The sequence below is a fragment of the Carlito syrichta genome, unplaced genomic scaffold, assembly GCF_000164805.1.
Source record: "Carlito syrichta isolate Samal-C Ts95f unplaced genomic scaffold, Tarsius_syrichta-2.0.1 Scaffold316213, whole genome shotgun sequence".
Taxonomy (NCBI): Eukaryota; Metazoa; Chordata; class Mammalia; order Primates; family Tarsiidae; genus Carlito; species Carlito syrichta.
The window spans coordinates 63,588-81,054 of NW_007260309.1; the positions used below are offsets into that span (position 1 = coordinate 63,588).

At 50.4% G+C, this 17,467-nt stretch overlaps 1 protein-coding gene across 2 annotated transcripts in view; it reads left to right on the forward strand.

The window, feature by feature from the left end:
- Positions 1–286: 286 nt before the first annotated feature.
- Positions 287–17,467, forward strand: part of ACPP (acid phosphatase, prostate) — a 51,542-nt gene continuing 34,361 nt past the window's right edge. The window contains exons 1-2 of one of the 2 annotated variants that reach the window (XM_008073925.1): positions 287–481; positions 12,105–12,200. In XM_008073925.1, coding sequence (XP_008072116.1) covers positions 362–481; positions 12,105–12,200 — 216 coding nt within the window. In that variant the 5' untranslated portion in view covers positions 287–361. The remainder of the gene's footprint in view (positions 482–12,104; positions 12,201–17,467) is intronic. The other variant, XM_008073926.1, reaches the window with a different exon arrangement.

Genomic DNA, 17,467 nt, shown 5'->3' on the forward strand with positions numbered 1-17,467 from the left:
TGAGGTTTCCAAAGTCAGAGTAGATCCCTTACCAAAGTGACAGGCACAAAGCCAAAACTGTACCACACCCCCTCTAAAGAAGAGAAGATCAGTGGAAAAGGAACATCTGCCAACATGCTCTGTGACCTTTCTCCCCTGTGGCCCTCAGGGTCCTCACTTAAATCGAGGAGCTGGATCTCTAACTCTCAGCTCCGAGAGGGTGTGCTATCACCTGCCAAGCCGGCCCCAAGCTTGCCGGAAATTTTGCTGTTGATGAGTGTGGCTCCTCCTTCCGTTTCACACCCCGATTAAATAGCTTCTCCTCCGAGGGCTTTTGAAGTGGAAGCACACTTCCTACTCCTGCCCGAGCGGCTCTCCCAGCATGAGAGCGGCACCTGCGCTTGCGGCCCGGGTAGGGAGCCTTCGCCTCGGCTTCTTGCTTCTGCTTTCCTTCCGGCTAGACCCAGAGGTGCTGGCCAGAGAGCTGAAGTTCGTGACTCTGGTAAGCAGACCTTTCTCGTTGCTTTTTCCTTAAAACGGCGTCCCCAGCAGGGGCAGAAAACCGAGTGTCAGGTTTCATTTTACTCTTGGATTGTCTCCCAGAGCCAAGTCCTGCACAAATGCAAAGTGAGCAGTCAAGTTTCACAAGTTCCTCCTAATGAAGACCTCACCTGTCCTAGCCCACAGGTGTTTTCGTTTCGTTTTCTGCCTTTGCGGGTGCCACTTCCTGACTCGATGACAACTGCCTTAAGTTCAGACTCTGGCCGGCAGCGCCACGACGCGTGGTGGGCGCTGCTTGGGAGCCAACTGCTAGACTGGCTCCCTTCAACCTCAATCATTTGTTTGCAAACCAAAAGACAGTCATTTTCGGAATTGGGCGGCCTCTTCCCCTTTTGTTTATCTGGAAATTGGAGCAAATATTTGCAAACAGCCTTTGAAGCTAAAAGCAAAACTATTTTCACTTTTTGGGGGAATGACTTCCCGATACATAGATTTGGTGGGCCATGAAAATCATGCCTTCCCTGCCCATGGTGTGTTTGACAAGTTAGAAAGAAAAGGAGGGGCTGATGATGCTGCCAGGAAAGGAAACACACAGTCCCACAGGCCAGAAACGACGGAAAGAGGGTTGCAAAGCAAAGGGATTCGCCATGTTCCATGGAAGTCTGATTTTCTGTCTCTGCATCTCTTTTTCCTTTCCTTTCTTTTTCAGTTTGACTCTCCCAGTCTCTCCTTGTCTTTTATAGGCAGTCTCGCTCCGTTTTTCTTCTGCACGTTTTTTGTTTGAAACAGGGAAAGCCAGCTGGTAAATAAGTAAATTTTCTGTCTGTAAGCATGCTAAAAAATGATTTGTCTAATTGGAGGACAGTAACTGTTAGGGTTCCGACAGGGTGAGGGTGGATGGATGGACAGGGAGAAGGGTGATGAGGCGCAGCACCGCCAGAGCCGGCAAGCCGGAGATGCGCGCTGGGAACCCAGAGATCCGAGTAGATGCAAAGACTTGCGACACACAGAGGTGAGAGAAGAAAAGATTTATTTAAGAAAAGTCCACCCCCCACAGAGAGGGAGTGGGCCTACACTCTAGATGAGTGTGGCCTCATAGCCCCCTAGAGTCCTGGCTTAAATCCTTCTCTTGGAGATGTTGCATGTGACTGCGTGACTGCTGTGACTCCCTTGTCGACCACCTGCGGATGTCTTGGAGAACCTGTGACACAGAGACCCACTGATATCCACCCACATTATCACAGCCCCTAGAGAAGGGCGTGGCAAGGATTCTAATGCTCCTGCACCTTCCCGAACGACATTCCTTAGAGCTAGTGGAGGGTGCACCTCCCTTTATCTCCTAGGCATTCCCAGTGGGCGGTTTCGGGGGATCCTTGGCTTCCCTGTAGACAGCGCCCAATTTACTGGAAGATCGAACCCCCACCTGCTCTCCGTCTGAGCGGTCATAACTTTTGTAATGACAAGTTTCGTGACTTTTTCAGTCCTTGCCCCATGCATGATATCTTAGGCCTTGTAAATTCCCTTTAGTCTAGGCAAGCTTGATGGCCACTATGCGATACCTCTGACACCTGGAAGTCTGCTTCTGAAAAGACAAAGTCGGTAAAGTTAATTATACCTAAAGTGTGCATTTCTCCAAAAGCACAGCTTCTGCTTCCTCATCATTGTGTCAGGGTTTCAGAACAAGACGAAAAATGGCTTCCCACTGTCCTTTCAGTAACTTTTTACTTAAATGTTAAACATGAAGCTCCTCTTTTCTGAGCATGGGGTATTCAAAGTTCTTTCTACAGAAAATCTGATAACCATATGCATATCCAAATCATGATTTTTAGTCCAGTAAATCTCTACTAGCTCACAAGTCGACAATGATAGAAGACCAGAGAAACATGCTATCAATTTACCTCGGAATCATTCACCAACCATCAGACTTCAGTGCTGAAAAAACAGCATGATGCACTTTCTTGGCCCTTATGAAGCAACTTCCTTCTAAGGACTTAAGCCAGAAGGCATCACCTTCTTCTTTTTAGTGATTCAGGAGAATATGTAACGGTAAGTGGTTGAATTATACATACAAAAATTTTTTTTGAGTTGGAGTCTCACTCATGCTCACGGCCACCGCAGCCTCGACCTGCTGGGTTTAGGTGATCCTTCCGCCTCCGCCTTCCAAGTAACTGGAACTACAGATGCAAGTCACCATGTCCCCCTAGTTTTTGTGATTTATTGTAGAGACGAGGTCTCGCCAACTTGCCCAGGCAAGTCTCGAACTCCCGGGCTCAGGCAATCCTCTCACCTCGGCCTCCCAAAGTGCTGGGATGACAGGCTGAGCCACCACGCCCAGCCCAGAAAAATTTTTAGGAAATCACTAGGAACCAGAATGAAAAAAGATGCCCCTGATTAAAGTGGTAATATTAATGATAACAACCAATAGTTAATTGAATGCTCACTATATACAAGGCGCTGTTCTGAGAGTTCAGTATGAATTGTGTCACACAATTCTCCCAACAGTCCTGTAAAGTAGGGTTACAAGATAAAACACAGGACGGCCATTTGAATGTAAATTTCGGATAGACAGTGAATAATTTCGAGTGTAAGATGCCCCGTGTGATATTTGGGCAGCCGTATTTTTATTTGCCAAACCTGGCAACCATTCTATAAAGTTTTGTAAAGCTTATTCTTATAGATGACGAAATTGAGGCACAGAGGTGAAGCAACTGGCCCATGCTCACAGGAATGATGGAGACAGGATGTGAACCCAGGCTGTCTGACCCCAGGGCCGTTCCCTTCATCACTAGACAGGCCTGTTCCTGCTGGGTGCATGCAGCCCAGCACCTGGAGTGTTCCCCCCTCACCCCCCACCCCCCGCAAGGTTTGCCATATTGGCTTGACTCAGACCAGCAGGTGGTTTCCTTGCTTCCTGCTCTGTGATCCAAGGAAAATAAATCTTCCTCAATCCCGAAAAGCTGGACTTGGCAGAAAGAGCAGGAAACTGTCCCTGCTTCTTGTTCTTCCCCATGAACAGAGTCACAACATGATCTTTTCAGACAGATTAGCCAACGTGCCTACGCCCCATGGAGGGCTAGTTTGACGAGCTGTTAACAGGTGCTGCCTGGGAAGTCGGTCAGCTTTGGGAACAGCACTAGGTTCAGCTGTGTCCAGAAGATCTCTTTAGTGCGGAACTCCCCAGTCCTTAACATGCTAATGGGCTCTGTGGCTTTCAAGGAAGGAACCTATTGTTTCTAAAACTCTGTGTATTACACATTATTCTTTTTATCCACCTGTCCCGTGATAAACACTTAGGGAACTGCTACTTTTAACTTTCCTTAGAGAGAATAGTTAAGTCTGGGAAATCTGAATTTACCCACCAGCCAGCTTCAAAAGCTGTCACTCATGGCCAATCTCGTTTCATCTACACGCCACTCATTTCCCACCCACACCCCCGTGACTTTTTTGAAGAGATTTCATGCATCATATTGTTCCATCCAGAAACAGAAAAATGCCACTTGAAAGCACTCTTGGCTGGGTGTGGTGGCTCATGCCTGTAATCTCAGCTCTCTGGGAGGCCAAGGTGGGAGGATCGCTTGTCTAGGAGCTTGAGACCAACCTGGGCAGCAAAGCAAGGTTTTGTCTCTACCAAAAAAAAAAAAATTAGCTGGGTTTGGTGGCACACACCGGGAGTCCCAGTTACTTGGGAGTTTGAGGCTGTGGTGAAACATGATTCTGCCACTACACTCCAGGCTGAGTGACAGAGTGAAACCCTGACTCAAAACAAAACAAAACAAAGCGAAAACAGTCTCACTCTGTCGCCCAGTCTGGAGTGTCGAAAAGAAAAAATCCTCTCTCTGTGATGCTAGGAAAAAACCGCAAGTTCAGCTCGTCTAAAACAGAGAAAATTCTGGCCCTACCAGGATTTTACAACGAACAGGAATGACGAGTCACAAGGCGCATGCGCTCCCCGCCCTTCGTGTCTGACTTCTTTGTGCAGAATTCGCATCCAAGGCGCAGGACAGTATCCATGGAAATAGCTTCAGAATCCTGATTGCACGTCTATATCGGGATAGGTAAAGTCGACAGTGTGGTGGGGCAAATTCCAACGACATGAGCCAGGGCATGTTTCCAGGGACAGCGACCCTCGGGTCTTCCCCACTCCCACTTCTCAAGCTGGCAGTCCGGTCCTGTTGTTAATTTTCTCATGCTGGCGGGGCTTGAGGGGTGGCTCATGCCTGTAATCTCAGCACCTCGGGAGGCCAAGGCCAGAGAAATGCTTGATCCCAGGAGTTGAGGACCAGCCTGGACAACATAGTGAGACCTAGTCTTTACAAAAAAATTAAAAACTTAGCCGGATGTGGTGGTGTGTGCCTGTAGTCCTAGTTACTCAGGAGGCCGAGGCGGGAGACTGAGGCAGAAGGATCGCCTAAGCCCGGGAGGTTGAGGCCGCAGGGAGCCGTGATTATGTTACTGTGCTCCAGTCCGGGTGACAGAGTGAGACTCTGACTAAAAAAAAAAAAATTCCTAATGCCATGTGCTAAGACTAGAAGGTGGAGGCCACCCCTGGAAAAGCACTGGCTTCTCATTAATCCAGGTTGCAGCATCTTTGGCCAGGTCAGGCTACAGCCATGTCCTGTAATCCAGCTGAGTCTCAATGCCCCAGATTTAAAGTTGAGGATGATGATCCTAGCTAGGCTTCCCACATCACAGAGTTATTTTAGGGTAAATAACACGATTTGGATGTTAAAGGGCGAAACCTAATGCAATTGCTAGAAGTCATTAGTCTTAAACAGAAGCCTTCCAACTGTTTGGACAAAATCCAGATGATCGTTAATTATCCTTTTATTTTATTTATTTTTATTTATTTATTTATTTTTGAGTTGGAGTCTCACTCTGTCACCCAGACTGGAGTGCAGTGGCTGCTCCCGGCTACCGCAGCCTTGACCTGCTGGGCTCCAGCGATCCTTCCGCCTCAGCCTTCCAAGTAGCTGGAACTACAGGCACACGCTACCACACCCGGCTGATGTTTTGATTTATTGTAGAGATGAGGTCTCGCTGCCCAGGCGGGTCTCGAACCCGCGGGTTCAGGCAATCCACTCACCTCAGCCTCCCAAAGGCACGGGATTACAGGCTGAGCCACCAAGCCCGGCTTATCCTTTTCTTTTAAATTGTGATAAAATACATATAAAATTTGCCATCTTCACCATTTTAAGTGTTCAGTTCAGTGACACTGAGTGCATTTCCATTGTCATGCAGGCATCGCTACCATCTGTCTCCAGAACTCTTTCCGTTCTGCAAAGCTGATACTCCACGCGCATTAAGCAATAGCTCCCTGTTTTCCACTTCCCCAGCCCCTGGAAACCACATTCCATCTTCAATCCCTGTGAATTTGCCTGCTCCAGGGACCACACAGAAGTGGAACCATACAGTAGTTGTTCATTGGAAACTGGCTGCCTAGCAGAATGCCCTCAAGGCTCTAGGTGATTCTTCAGTATTCTTGTGCATTTAAGCTTAATAGGTGCACACGTATAAAGTGAAGGGAGCAAAGACAGACGAACAGAGATATTAGACAGCGATTATCTCTAGGAGAACCTTGGACCAACCACTTAGCTTGTTGGTACCTAAGTTTTCCCCTCCTAGGAATTCTAGCTTATTTGCCTCTTGGAGGAGACACGTTTCTGCATGCCATGTATGGGTTGAGGAGGGGAGAGGCTGGAGAGAAGAGAGAGGGGTTGCTACCCCACTCGGGGAGAGTTTCACGAGGGCCTGGGTTGAATCAGAAAGCGGCAGAGCTGGAAAGTCCCTGTGGGCTGAATGAATTAAGGAAGGGAGAGAAACCCAAATGCCCCTTGAGTCTTCTCGTTTGGGTTACTGGAAAGATAATCATGCCATGGAGGTAGGATACACAAAGAGCATTAAGCATGTGAAATTCTTAAAAGGAACGTAATGATATTCTACACAACACAATATACCACAGTGGGTAAGAGTGCAGGCTCAACAATCCCATTGGGTTTGAATGCCAGCCCAACCTCCTACCAGCTGGGTGGTTTGGGGTGAGTAACTCCACCTATCTGTGCCTTAGTTTCATCAACAATAAAGTGGGGATAGGGCTGGGCTCGGTGGCTCAACCTGTCATCCCAGCACTTTGGGAGGCCGAGGCGAGTGGATTGCCTGAGCCTGCGGGCTTGAGACCCGCAGGGGCAACTTGGAGAGACCTCATCTCTGCTATCAATCAAAAATTAGCCGGACGTGGTAGTGCACACCTGTAGTTCCCGCTACCGGAAGGCTGAGGTGGAAGGATCGCCGGAGCCCAGCAGGTTGAGGCTGCGGTGGCCGGGAGTATGTCACAGCACTCCAGTCTGAGTGACGGAGTGAGACTCCAACTCAAAAAATAAAATGAAGGGGGGATAAAAGTACCTCACGGAACTGTTCTGAGGCTGAGTTAATGTGTAAAAAGGACTCATCAGCCTACCTGGCAAATGCCCCAAACATTGTAACTATTATTAATAAACATATGCCCTGCCAGGCGTGGTGATTCACGCCTATAATCCCAGCACTTTGAGAGGCCAAGGTGAGAGGAATATCTGAGCCCACAGGTTCGAGACCAGCCCGGGCAACTTGGCAAGACTTCATTTCTACAATAAATCAAAAAATTAGCCAGGCATGGTGGCGTGTACCTGTAGTTCCAGCTACTTGGAAGGCTGAGGCGGAAGGATCGCTTGAGCCCAGTAGGGGCTCTGCTGAAGTATGCCACTGCCCTCCAGCCTGGGTGACAGAGTGAGACTCCAACTAAAATAAATAAATAAATAAGCATGCACTCACACAAGTAACCCAGGTGTCTGTTTTATACTGTTCCTACAACCAGAAAATTAAAATGTCAGGGTTGTTTTCTATCTACTCTTTTAATCTTCACACGGATGAAGTATGTACACCTCTTTTCAGTCTGATTAGTTTTCTTCCCAGCATTGGGCCTGTGGCCCAATAAAAACTGGAGAAACATACATTCGAAATGCAACTCCAAGGGTTAAATGGACTCAACTCATTGACTTATGAATCCATTAACTCGCTGGTCCTTTCCTTCATTGCTTTATAGGCTACGGACTGCTACCCTTTGATGTGCCCTCACTTTCATGACTCGTGTTTGTCCAACACCTTTGAACACAGGCACAGGATTCTCAAGACCTATAAACCTGCTTCCCTTCTATTAAGCTATTGCAATTATAGCTATCAGATTGTGAGCGTCTACCAGATGCCAGGCTCTTTACTTGTTACATTTCAGTACCCCCCAAATACCTGTAAGACATATGATACGATCTTGGTATCACATAGAAGTAACAAAAAGGGAGCTGGGACTTATCTTTGGTGTACTGGGTATACTGGGACCCAAAATGTAACTGTCCTGATGGCAAATCTGGAACTTCTAGGTCAATTTTTGAAAAGATGTACCTGGGCCGGGCGTGGTGGCTCACGCCTATAATCCCAGCACTTTGGGAGGCTGAGATGAGAGGACTGTCTGAGCCCACGGGTTTGAGACCAGCCTGGGCAACTTGGCGGGACCTCATCTCTACAATAAATCAAACTAGCTGGTCGTGGTGGCGCATGCCTGTAGTTCCAGCTACTTAGAAGGCTGAAACAGAAGGATCGCTTGACCCCAGCAGGTCAAGGCTGCAGTGGCTGTGAGCGTGCCACTGCACTCCAGCCTGGGTGACAGGGGAGTGAGACTCCAATTCAAAAAAAAAAGGAAAAGAAAAAAAGGAAAGATGTACCAGATAAAACTCTTTACTGGAAAGCAAAAGCCAGGTCTCCTGGCTCAGTTCACACACAAGCTTACACACAACCTCTACCCCTTTCTGCGTGGTTCCTGGTCCCTGGAGCCAAGAAACAGCAGAGCTGTCTCTGAAGACTGCAGCTTTCTCAAAGACACTTGCCAGGAGACCGCTGTGCTGAGTGCTGGTGCAGAGCCCAGTAGGAGGTCACTGCAGTTTGCTTCTGTGAGCTTCTCTCCGGCCTCATGCCAATGCATCTTGCAAATTTCCAGGGTGGTGAATTGATCGGGAAAATTGTGTTGGCTCAGCCAGGCACAGTGACTCACGTCTGTAAGCCCAGCACTTTGGGAGGTGGAGGTGAGAGGATTACCTGAGTACAGAGGTTTGAGACCAGCCTGAGCAACATGGTGAGACCTCATCTCTACAAAAAAAAAAAAAATCAGGCATGGTGGCACATGTTTATAGTTCCAGCTGCTTGGAAGGCTGAGGGGGAAGGATCACCTGAACCCAGCAGGTTGAGGCTGCAGTGGCCATGAGCATGCCCCTGCACTCCAGCCTGGGCAACAGAGTGAAACTTCGACTCAAAAAAAAAAAAATTGTATTGGTTCAGGACTTTTCAGCCAATGAGGTTACTCCTATGGGAGCTTAAAACTTTCAAAGTGCTCTAATCCCAAAGGAACAATTAACTACTCCTCTAGATGATTAGAAACGAGAGAGCTGTGTCTGGAAGGAGAGGGCTACCCTTACCTTTGTTCAACAGGCAGTGCTCATCTGCTGACAATGGCTTCAAACTATTGCCAGCAAGAAAGGAAGTATAGCCAGACTCGGTGGCTCAGCCTGTAATCCCGCGCCTTTGGAAGGCTGAGGTGAGTGGATTGCCTGAGCCCGCGGGTTTGAGACCCGCCTGGGCAACTTGGCGAGACCTCATCTCTACAATAAATCAAAAAATCAGCCGGGCGTCGTAGTATATGCCTGTAATTCTGGCTACTCGGAAGACTGAGGCGGAAGGATCACCAGAGCCCAGCAGGCGAGGCTGCGGTGGCTGGGAGCAGCCACTGCACTCCAATCTGGGTGACATAGTGAGACTCCAACTCAAAAAAAAAAAATTAAGAAAGGAAGTATCCAAGCCAAATGTCTGAATAATATAAGTACAACTACAAAAGAAACAGTAACAACTCTAATAATAAATCCCGTATATTGAAGCCTGTGTGTTCAGTACCATACTGATGGTTTTACATATCACACATTCAGTTCTCACAATGCTCCTGCAGGGTAAATTATTTGTTTTGCAGAGAGCGAAATTGAGGCACGCAGACTGCTAAGTTAAATTGTTTTCCCAGGGTCACCCAGCTAGTCATTGACAAAGCAGGGGTTTACATCCAGGTCCAACCAACTGAAAACCCAGACGCCTTTTGATAGAAACACAATATAAAGCAGTTTTCAGCACTTCCTTGACTGCAGGTCTCTGTATTCTTCCAGGGTCCCAGATTAAAGTCTTGTTAGTCTTGTTTCGACTTCTCCATGGGGAGTGCAGGACATATTCTCACACTGATTTCTCTTCTTTTTTTTTTCTTGAGTTGAAGTCTCACTCTGTCACCCAGGCTGGAGGGCAGTGGCACACTCACAGCCACCACAAGCCTCAACCTGCTGGGCTCAGGTGATCCTTCCACCTCAACCTTCCAAGTAGCTAGAACTACCGGTGTGCACCACCATGCCCTGCTAATTTTTGATTTATTGTAGAGACGAGGTCTCGCCAAGTTGCCCAGGCTAGTCTCCAACCCATGGGCTCAGGCAATCTTCCCACCTTGGCCTCCCAAAGTGCTGGGATTATAGGCATGAGCCACCACGCCCGGCCCTGGTTTCTTTCATCTCAGTTGGTTTCCTTCTTACCTCTGAAATGACACTCATTTATATGACTAATTTCTGCCCAGACTATTCTACTTTTTAATCCTCTTTATCAAGGGATCTATTTCTCAATTCCTAAAAGAACAAAATAGGATAGGCTTCTATTCATGGCCATCTTTGTGCATCGAGTGCTTTCCATGACTTAGAATACACCCCAATAAAATAGGGAGAGGAGATTAGTGTCAAGAGCTAAGGTCCCTTTCAGGTCGATTCCAGAATCCCCCCAAAGGTTCGTAACGTGTCTTGAGCCAAACTGGAAAGGAGAACGTGATGGCTTGTGAGTCTCCAGTCTAGTCCCAGAGGGTGCACACTGCTCTAGGTGTGAAGGCTCACACGGACGGGATCGAGGGTGCTAGGCTCTGAGCAGCTGTTACCTGCAAAACTCACATGGCAGCTGAACCCCAGCGTAACAGCATTAAGAGGCAGGGCCTTTGGGAGGCCCTTGGCCATGGGCTCTTGGCTTACTCTTCGATGGAGCCTCTTCGCCAGGGAGCAGAAGGGACGGGAGCAGATGGCCTAGGCCAAGCCAGGCCTGGTGCCTCCTTCTCCGTATCGCGGTGTAGACCTCACTCATCCTCCACCGCTGACGTGCTTTATTTCCTTATCTTTCGCTTGCAAGTGGCTTTGTGTTTGTTGTGACATACTACTCACAAAGCATCTTAGGACCCGAGCACCCAGATTTCAAGAGCCAGGCTACCCTCCCCAACGAAAAATGTGCAACGCAAATAGCATGACAACTGTACAAATCCGGAAGTGTGCTACTAGCGTGCTGAAAATGAGCTTTCCTCATCTCCCTACCTGCAATTCCTTTACCCCTACCCTCCTAAAAACTAAAAAACCACTGACTCAAAATGGTCACAAATCAGATGTGGCACTTAAAAGTCATTTTTTATCATGAAACATTTTAAGCACCCTTTTTTAAAATTTATTTTTATTTATTTATTTATTTATTTATTTTTTGAGTTGGAGTCTCACTCTGTCGCCCAGGAGCGGCCACCGCAGCCTCGACCCACTGGGCTCCGGCGATCCTTCCGCCTCAACCTTCCAAGTAGCCGGAATTACAGGCACGCGCTACCATGCCTGGCTGATTTTTGATTTATTGTAGAGATGAGGTCTCGCTGCCCAGGCGGTTCTCGAACCCGCGGGCTCAGGCCATCCACTCACTTCAGCCTCCCAAAGGCGCGGGATGACGGGCTGAGCCACCGAGCCCGGCCCTTTTTTTTTTTTTTTTTTTGAGTTGGAGTCTCACTCTGTCACCCAGACTGAAGTGCAGCGGCCGCCCCCAGCCACTGCAGCCTCGACCTGCTGGGCTCCAGCGATCCTTCTGCCTCGGCCTTCCGAGTAGCTGGAGCTACAGGCACGCGCTACCACGCCCGGCTAATTTTTTATTTATTGTAGAGATGAGGTCTCACCAAGTTACCCAGGCGGGTCTCGAACCCGCGGGCTCAGGCCATCCACTCACCTCGGCCTTCCAAAGTTCTGGGATTACAGGCTAAGCCACCAAGCCCGGCACACGCTTGTTACTATAATCATAATTAAGAGAGGCCAATTTCTCATCAGAGTTTGCCTGCAGTGAAGTGCTCCTGTCAACTTTGTGTTCCTTCCTGTCCTATCCAATATCAAATCTCATCTTCACAAATGTGTCACCTGCCTTCTAACGGTCAATCACCTTGATTACCTTACTTTCCCTGAAACACGGGACAAATATCTGTGTGCTTAGCATAGTGGTCTTAACTTGAGATTTATCTGGAGAGATTTTCAAACTCTTGATGTCTTGGCCACACTCCAGCTGATCAAACCCACATCACTAGGGGTGAGACCCAGTCCTCTGAATTTTTTAAAACTCCCCCAGACGACTCCAGTGGGCAGCCAAGGTTGAGAACCAGGGTTTAGAGGAAAAGTTATTATGGTGGGCAGAAGCAAAACACCCAAATGAAGTTTGTGACATTACTGTCTCATATCTGTTTTCAGGTATTTCGGCATGGAGACCGAAGTCCCATTGAAACCTTTCCCAATGATCCCGTTAAGGAATCCTCGTGGCCACAAGGGTTTGGCCAACTCACCCAGGTTAGTTGGATTTTCAGCCAAGGGTTGCTGATGAGTCTCAAGGGGAAATGTGTATAGAATTGTCTGTTTGGATATTTTGAGCCCTGTTGACTTTGTTTAAGCATAAGGGATATACACGGACAACAGAAGAATGCACAAGCTTAGAAACACTGAAGAGAGGTAAGAGGGACTTACAGCCAGCCCCTGAGCTTCTGAGGCTCTGATGAGGAAGGAAAAAAACAGGCATGTCATCAACAAGTTGAGTCAACAGCGCTGAGGAAATATGATTCCTCTGAAAGCACGGATGTCAAAATTTGATTTCTTAGTTGCCGGATATATTAGGATCGAGCCTTCTTTATAAGTGGTCAGTTAAACACCAGGAGACCCACTTCCTAAAGAGCATCTTAGGAGAAGGTTAGCTGGGAAACAAGGACATCTTTAATCACTGTGCCAGGGCCCCTCCCCCTTTTCTTGTAAGACTGAATGACTCGTCTGCTGGGAGCCAGGAGGCCAGAGCATTGCTTCCGTCCTGACCTGTTTAAATACGTTAAGAAACTGTGACACAATGTCTATTGTTGAATGTTTCCAAAACGACTGGGTCTTAATCTCGACCAAACATTAAAATTATCTAGAAAGGCTTAAAAATATAGATGTCTGCCTGGGAGTTTCTTATTTAATTGGTCAAAGGATGCAGCCTGGGCATGGGGATTTTTTTGAAGCTCCTAGGCTGACCATTCTAAGGTACAGCCAAGGCTGAGGATCACCACCTGTTTTTCACAGAGGAGAAAACTCAAGGAGGCTGTTTGAGGCCAGCATCTTCTGGTTCTCAGTTCGGAGCTCTCCCTGCCATAGTCTACCCCATCTTCTGGCTCTCTGAATGAGACAAGGGTTACAAAAATTCAGGTTTGCTTCTTAATACCGATGGCTCTGTGGACACTACTGTTCCCTTGCTGCGCTGTTCCAGTAAGACCAAAAGATTCTTCTGGACTGTGGGATCTGGGTTCCTCCAGAAGTCCCTTGACTGGCAACCAGATTCCACCAGGGCAGTGTTTCTCGAGCTTCTGTGTGCAAACTCTAATTCAGCAGGTCTGATGTGAGCCCTGAGGTTCTACACGGCCAACACACTCGCAGGAGATGCCAGGGGTACTTAGGACACGGACCCATCTGAAGTCACAGGGTCCAGGAGCCCCATTCCTAAAGACCAGAAGCCCCACCAAATTCCTGCCCTCGGCCAGGCATCTCCATCCGAGGCGATGGCCGGACGAGAACTCCCTGGATCAGCAGTTCTCTAGGCGCGGTCCTGGGACCAGCGATCACCATCCCACCCAGTGACCAGAAATTCTGGTTTTGTTTTTGTTTTTTGCTTTCCCCAACTTTTCCTCTTTTAATGCACAGATGACAGACTGGTAAAAATGTGTTTCCAAATGGAGAAAAGACCAAGCCAGGATGACTTCCTTCAGGGAGGGGATGTGAGGGCTGCCCACAAATGTCTCCAGGGCGCCATGGCCACTTCCTCCTCTTGCGTCTGGATTTCGGTTTGAGGTTCGCTCCTCGCAGCTGGGGGACCGAGCCCCGCTGCTTCCGCTCTTCAAAGGAAGGGCCAGCTTGGGGCCATTCCAGGGCCTGCTTGCTCGTGCTGGCGAGTTCCTCATCAAACATGGACTTCCTCCCCTGCTTCTCCTTGGCGGGGCCCCTCGCCGGCTCCTCCCCGGGCGCTGCGCTGACGCCTGGCCCTTCGGGTCCTCCGGGCCAGCCACTCAGCCGGCGTCTGGGCCTCGAGGATTGCCTCGGCTGTCCTCTGTCCTGCCCTCCTAGCGTCATGCGTCAGAAGCCTCTTCCTTTGCTCCTTTCCCCTTAAGGCCAAGCCAAAGTCCTGCAGAGCCTGGGCGCCTGTCCCCTTCTTCCTCTCTCCTCTGGTCTGGAACCGACTCCTCTCCAGCTCTGGCCTGCGGCCTCCTTTCCCTGCCCCAGGGGCCACTTGGCGGGGCTCATCTGGGCCTCTGACTACTGCATCTTTCTCCTCCGCCTCCGGCCGCAGCACCGCATACACATCTTTCTCCACGTTTCAGTCTCGTCTCGGAATTTGAGAATGACGCCTGGGCCTCCACTGGGGCCGCGGCAGCTCTCGCAGTCCCGTCTGCATCTTTCGCCCCTCCCCTCCCACCAGAGAGACGGAGCCCCTGGCCCGGCTGGCACGTGCCGTCTGCCCCACCTGGTGGACGCAGTGTTGGACAATGTTGGGCAGTGTGAAATTGACCGTCTCGACTGGCTCAGTATCGAGTCCACGGCTGCCACATCCACAGCCATGAGGATGTCAGCCTGCGCGTCCTTAAAGCGCCGGAGGGCCTCCAGCTGCTGCATCTGCGACCGGTGACCAGAGCTCGCCCACCTGCAGCCCAGGAGTCCCAGGAGGACATGCATGTGGTGTGCCTGCTTCTCAGCCTCCGTGAGCAGCATCGCGTGGTCGGTCAAGGTTCCCGCCCGCGGCCTGCCACGATGGCTCCGCGGTCTCCTTCCCGGCTGGGCCAGGCATGGATGAACTCCTGCCGAGGAAGGGCGCCGTGCCGGTGCTGCCGCTCACGAATGAGACGGACGCCAGATCTGTCACCTGGTCCGTCATGGTGGCCGAGAGGAGCACGGCCTGCGGTGGTGGAAACACATCCGGGTGATCTCCTGCATCTGCTCCCCAAAGTCCTCGCCCGGTGTCCTGCCGGCCTCGTCCAGGATGAGCACCTCGGCGCTGCTCGGAGGAAGGCAGGGCCGTTGTGGAGGTGAGCGGCCAGCCAGCCCGGGTGGCGATGAGCACGCTGGGCTGCCGGAGAGCTGCCTTCTGAGACTGCGGGTCCAGGCCGCCCACAGCCAGGCAGGTGGCGCTGCTGCAGAACCGGGCCAGCACCTGGGGACCGAGGGCACCCGGATGCCAGCTCTGGGGGCGACCAGCGACAGCACATGGGTCACCGGGTCTTGGCGGGCCTTGTGGCTCCGACGCTCCAAGACCGCAGGGCCGAAGCTGCAGGGTTGCCTGTCCCCGTGGCTGCCCAGGCACAGGTGTCCTTCCCAGCAGACCCGCAGGGTGCAAGCCTCCCGGGTGGGGGCCGGCCACTGGAAGCCCACGGCTGTGACGGCCTTCGGAGGAGGGCGGGAGAAGTTCACATCCTGGAACGACAAGCTTCCGGCGCCCTGAGAGACACCTCGACAAGCCGTCCTGCTTCCTGGCCTTTCTTCGTCTTCTTGGATCCGTCACTTGGAGTGTGTCTGCTGGGGAGGCTGTTCTCCTCTGCCGATGAGGCGTCGGTCTCCGCTCTTCGTGCCCCGAGCCTCCCCTCTCTTTCTTTTTTTTTTTTGAGTTGGGGTCTCACTCTGTCACACAGGCAGGAGTGCAGTGGCACGCTCCCGGACACTGCAGCCTCGAACTACTGGGCTCCAGCAATCCTTCCGCCTCAGCCTTCCACGAAGCTGGAACTACAGGCGCGCGCCACCACGCCCGGCTAATTTTTGATTGATTGTAGAGATGAGGTCTCGCCAAGTTGCCCAGGCAGGGCTCAAACCCGCGGGCTCAGGCCATCCCCTCACCTCGGCCTCCCAAGGCGCGGGATGACAGGCTGCGCCACCGAGCCCGGCTCTCTCTTTCTCTTGAAGGCCCTCCTGCTCCTCCGCTCCAGGCCCCCCTCGGCTTCCTCCGCCTGCTCCAGTGTCTCAGACGCGGCTTCTTCGTCCTCCGTTTCCCTTTTCTTTCAACCTTCTCCATCTTCCCGTCGCACGCAGCGGCTGCCCTCTCCTCCTTGAGCTGGCTCGCAACATCAGCCAGAGCCCAGCTGCCATCCTTCCTCCCCTCCTTCTCAGCGGAGGCAAGTCGGGGTTGAAATCGGCCCTGCGGTTGCTCTAAGGCTTTCCGCCTCCTTCCCAGCAAGACGGGCCCCTCCCCCTCCCCGAGTCTCCGGAGTCAGACTCCGGCTCACAGGAGCCTCGGCCTCTTCGCCGACGGTCCCGGTGAGACTGAAGGTCCCGGTGAGACTGAGATCAGCGAGCCTGCTGCCGCAGCCAGAAATCTGTTTGAAAGAGTTTTACAGCCAGGTGCGGTGGCTCAAGCCTGTCATCCCAACACTTTGGGAGGCCGAGGTGAGAGGATTGCCTGAGTCCACAGGTTCGAGATCAGCCTGGGAACTTGGCAAGACCTCGCCTCTCCAATACATCAAAAAAATTAACCCGGGCTTGGTGGCTCAGCCTGTAATCCCGTGCCTTGGGAGGCTGAGGTGAGTGGATTGTCTGAGCTCACAGGTTCGAGACCCGCCTGGGCAACTTGGTGAGACCTCATCTCTACAATAAATCAAAAAATTAGCTGGGTGTGGTAGCACGCATCTGTAGTTACAGCTACTTGGAAGGCTGAGGCGGAAGGATCGCCGGATCCCAGCAGGTCGAGGCTGTGATGGCCGGGAGCAGCCACTGCACTCCAGACTGGGTGGACAGAGTGAGACTCCAACTCAAAAAAAAAAAAAAAAAAAGAAAGAAGCAGTTGCAATAGTTCCTTTGGGAAGTTTGTCAGGCCCTCAGGGGAAGGATGCAAATATATCTCTGATTTAAATGGTAATGATCTCTCCTCCCACTGCACTGTAAAAATTTGGAGATACAAGAAAATTGACTTTGAGCATCCCTTTCTATACTAAATAACTAGAAAAGCTTGGTAGATAGAAATACTCAAGGAAATTTGAAATAATTTTATGAATATTATTTTGGGTTATATTTAACATAAAAACTGTAGTTTTATGTAGCTCATGCCTATAGTTCACCTGCCAGCAGTTGGTGGGAGGCTAAGGCAGGGAGGATTGCTTGAGCCCAGGAGTTTGAGAACAGCCTGGACAACATAATGAGACCCTGTCTCTAACAAAACTAAACAGAACTATAGTGCTATCTCTGCTACTAACTAGCTATGTGCTGTCAGACCGGTATTAACTTCTCTTGGCCTCACTTCTCTTATTTCTATAAAAACAAAAGCTGGATCAGAGAGAAAGATGCAGGCAGGAGGTGAATGTGGCAGTGGCACCTGTCGCAGAGGCCACTGAGTATCTGATATCCTACCTGGGAATACCTTTCCTATCAAATGTTTCTTTTCTGCGGTTAAAAACAACTAATTCCAGCCGGGCTCGGTGGCTCAGTCTGTAATCCCTGCACTTTGGGAGGCTGAGGTAAGTGGATTGCCTGAGACCACGGGTTCGAGACCCATCTGGGCAACTTGGTGAGATCTCATCTCTACAATAAATTTAAAAAAAAATTAGCCGAATGTGGTAGCA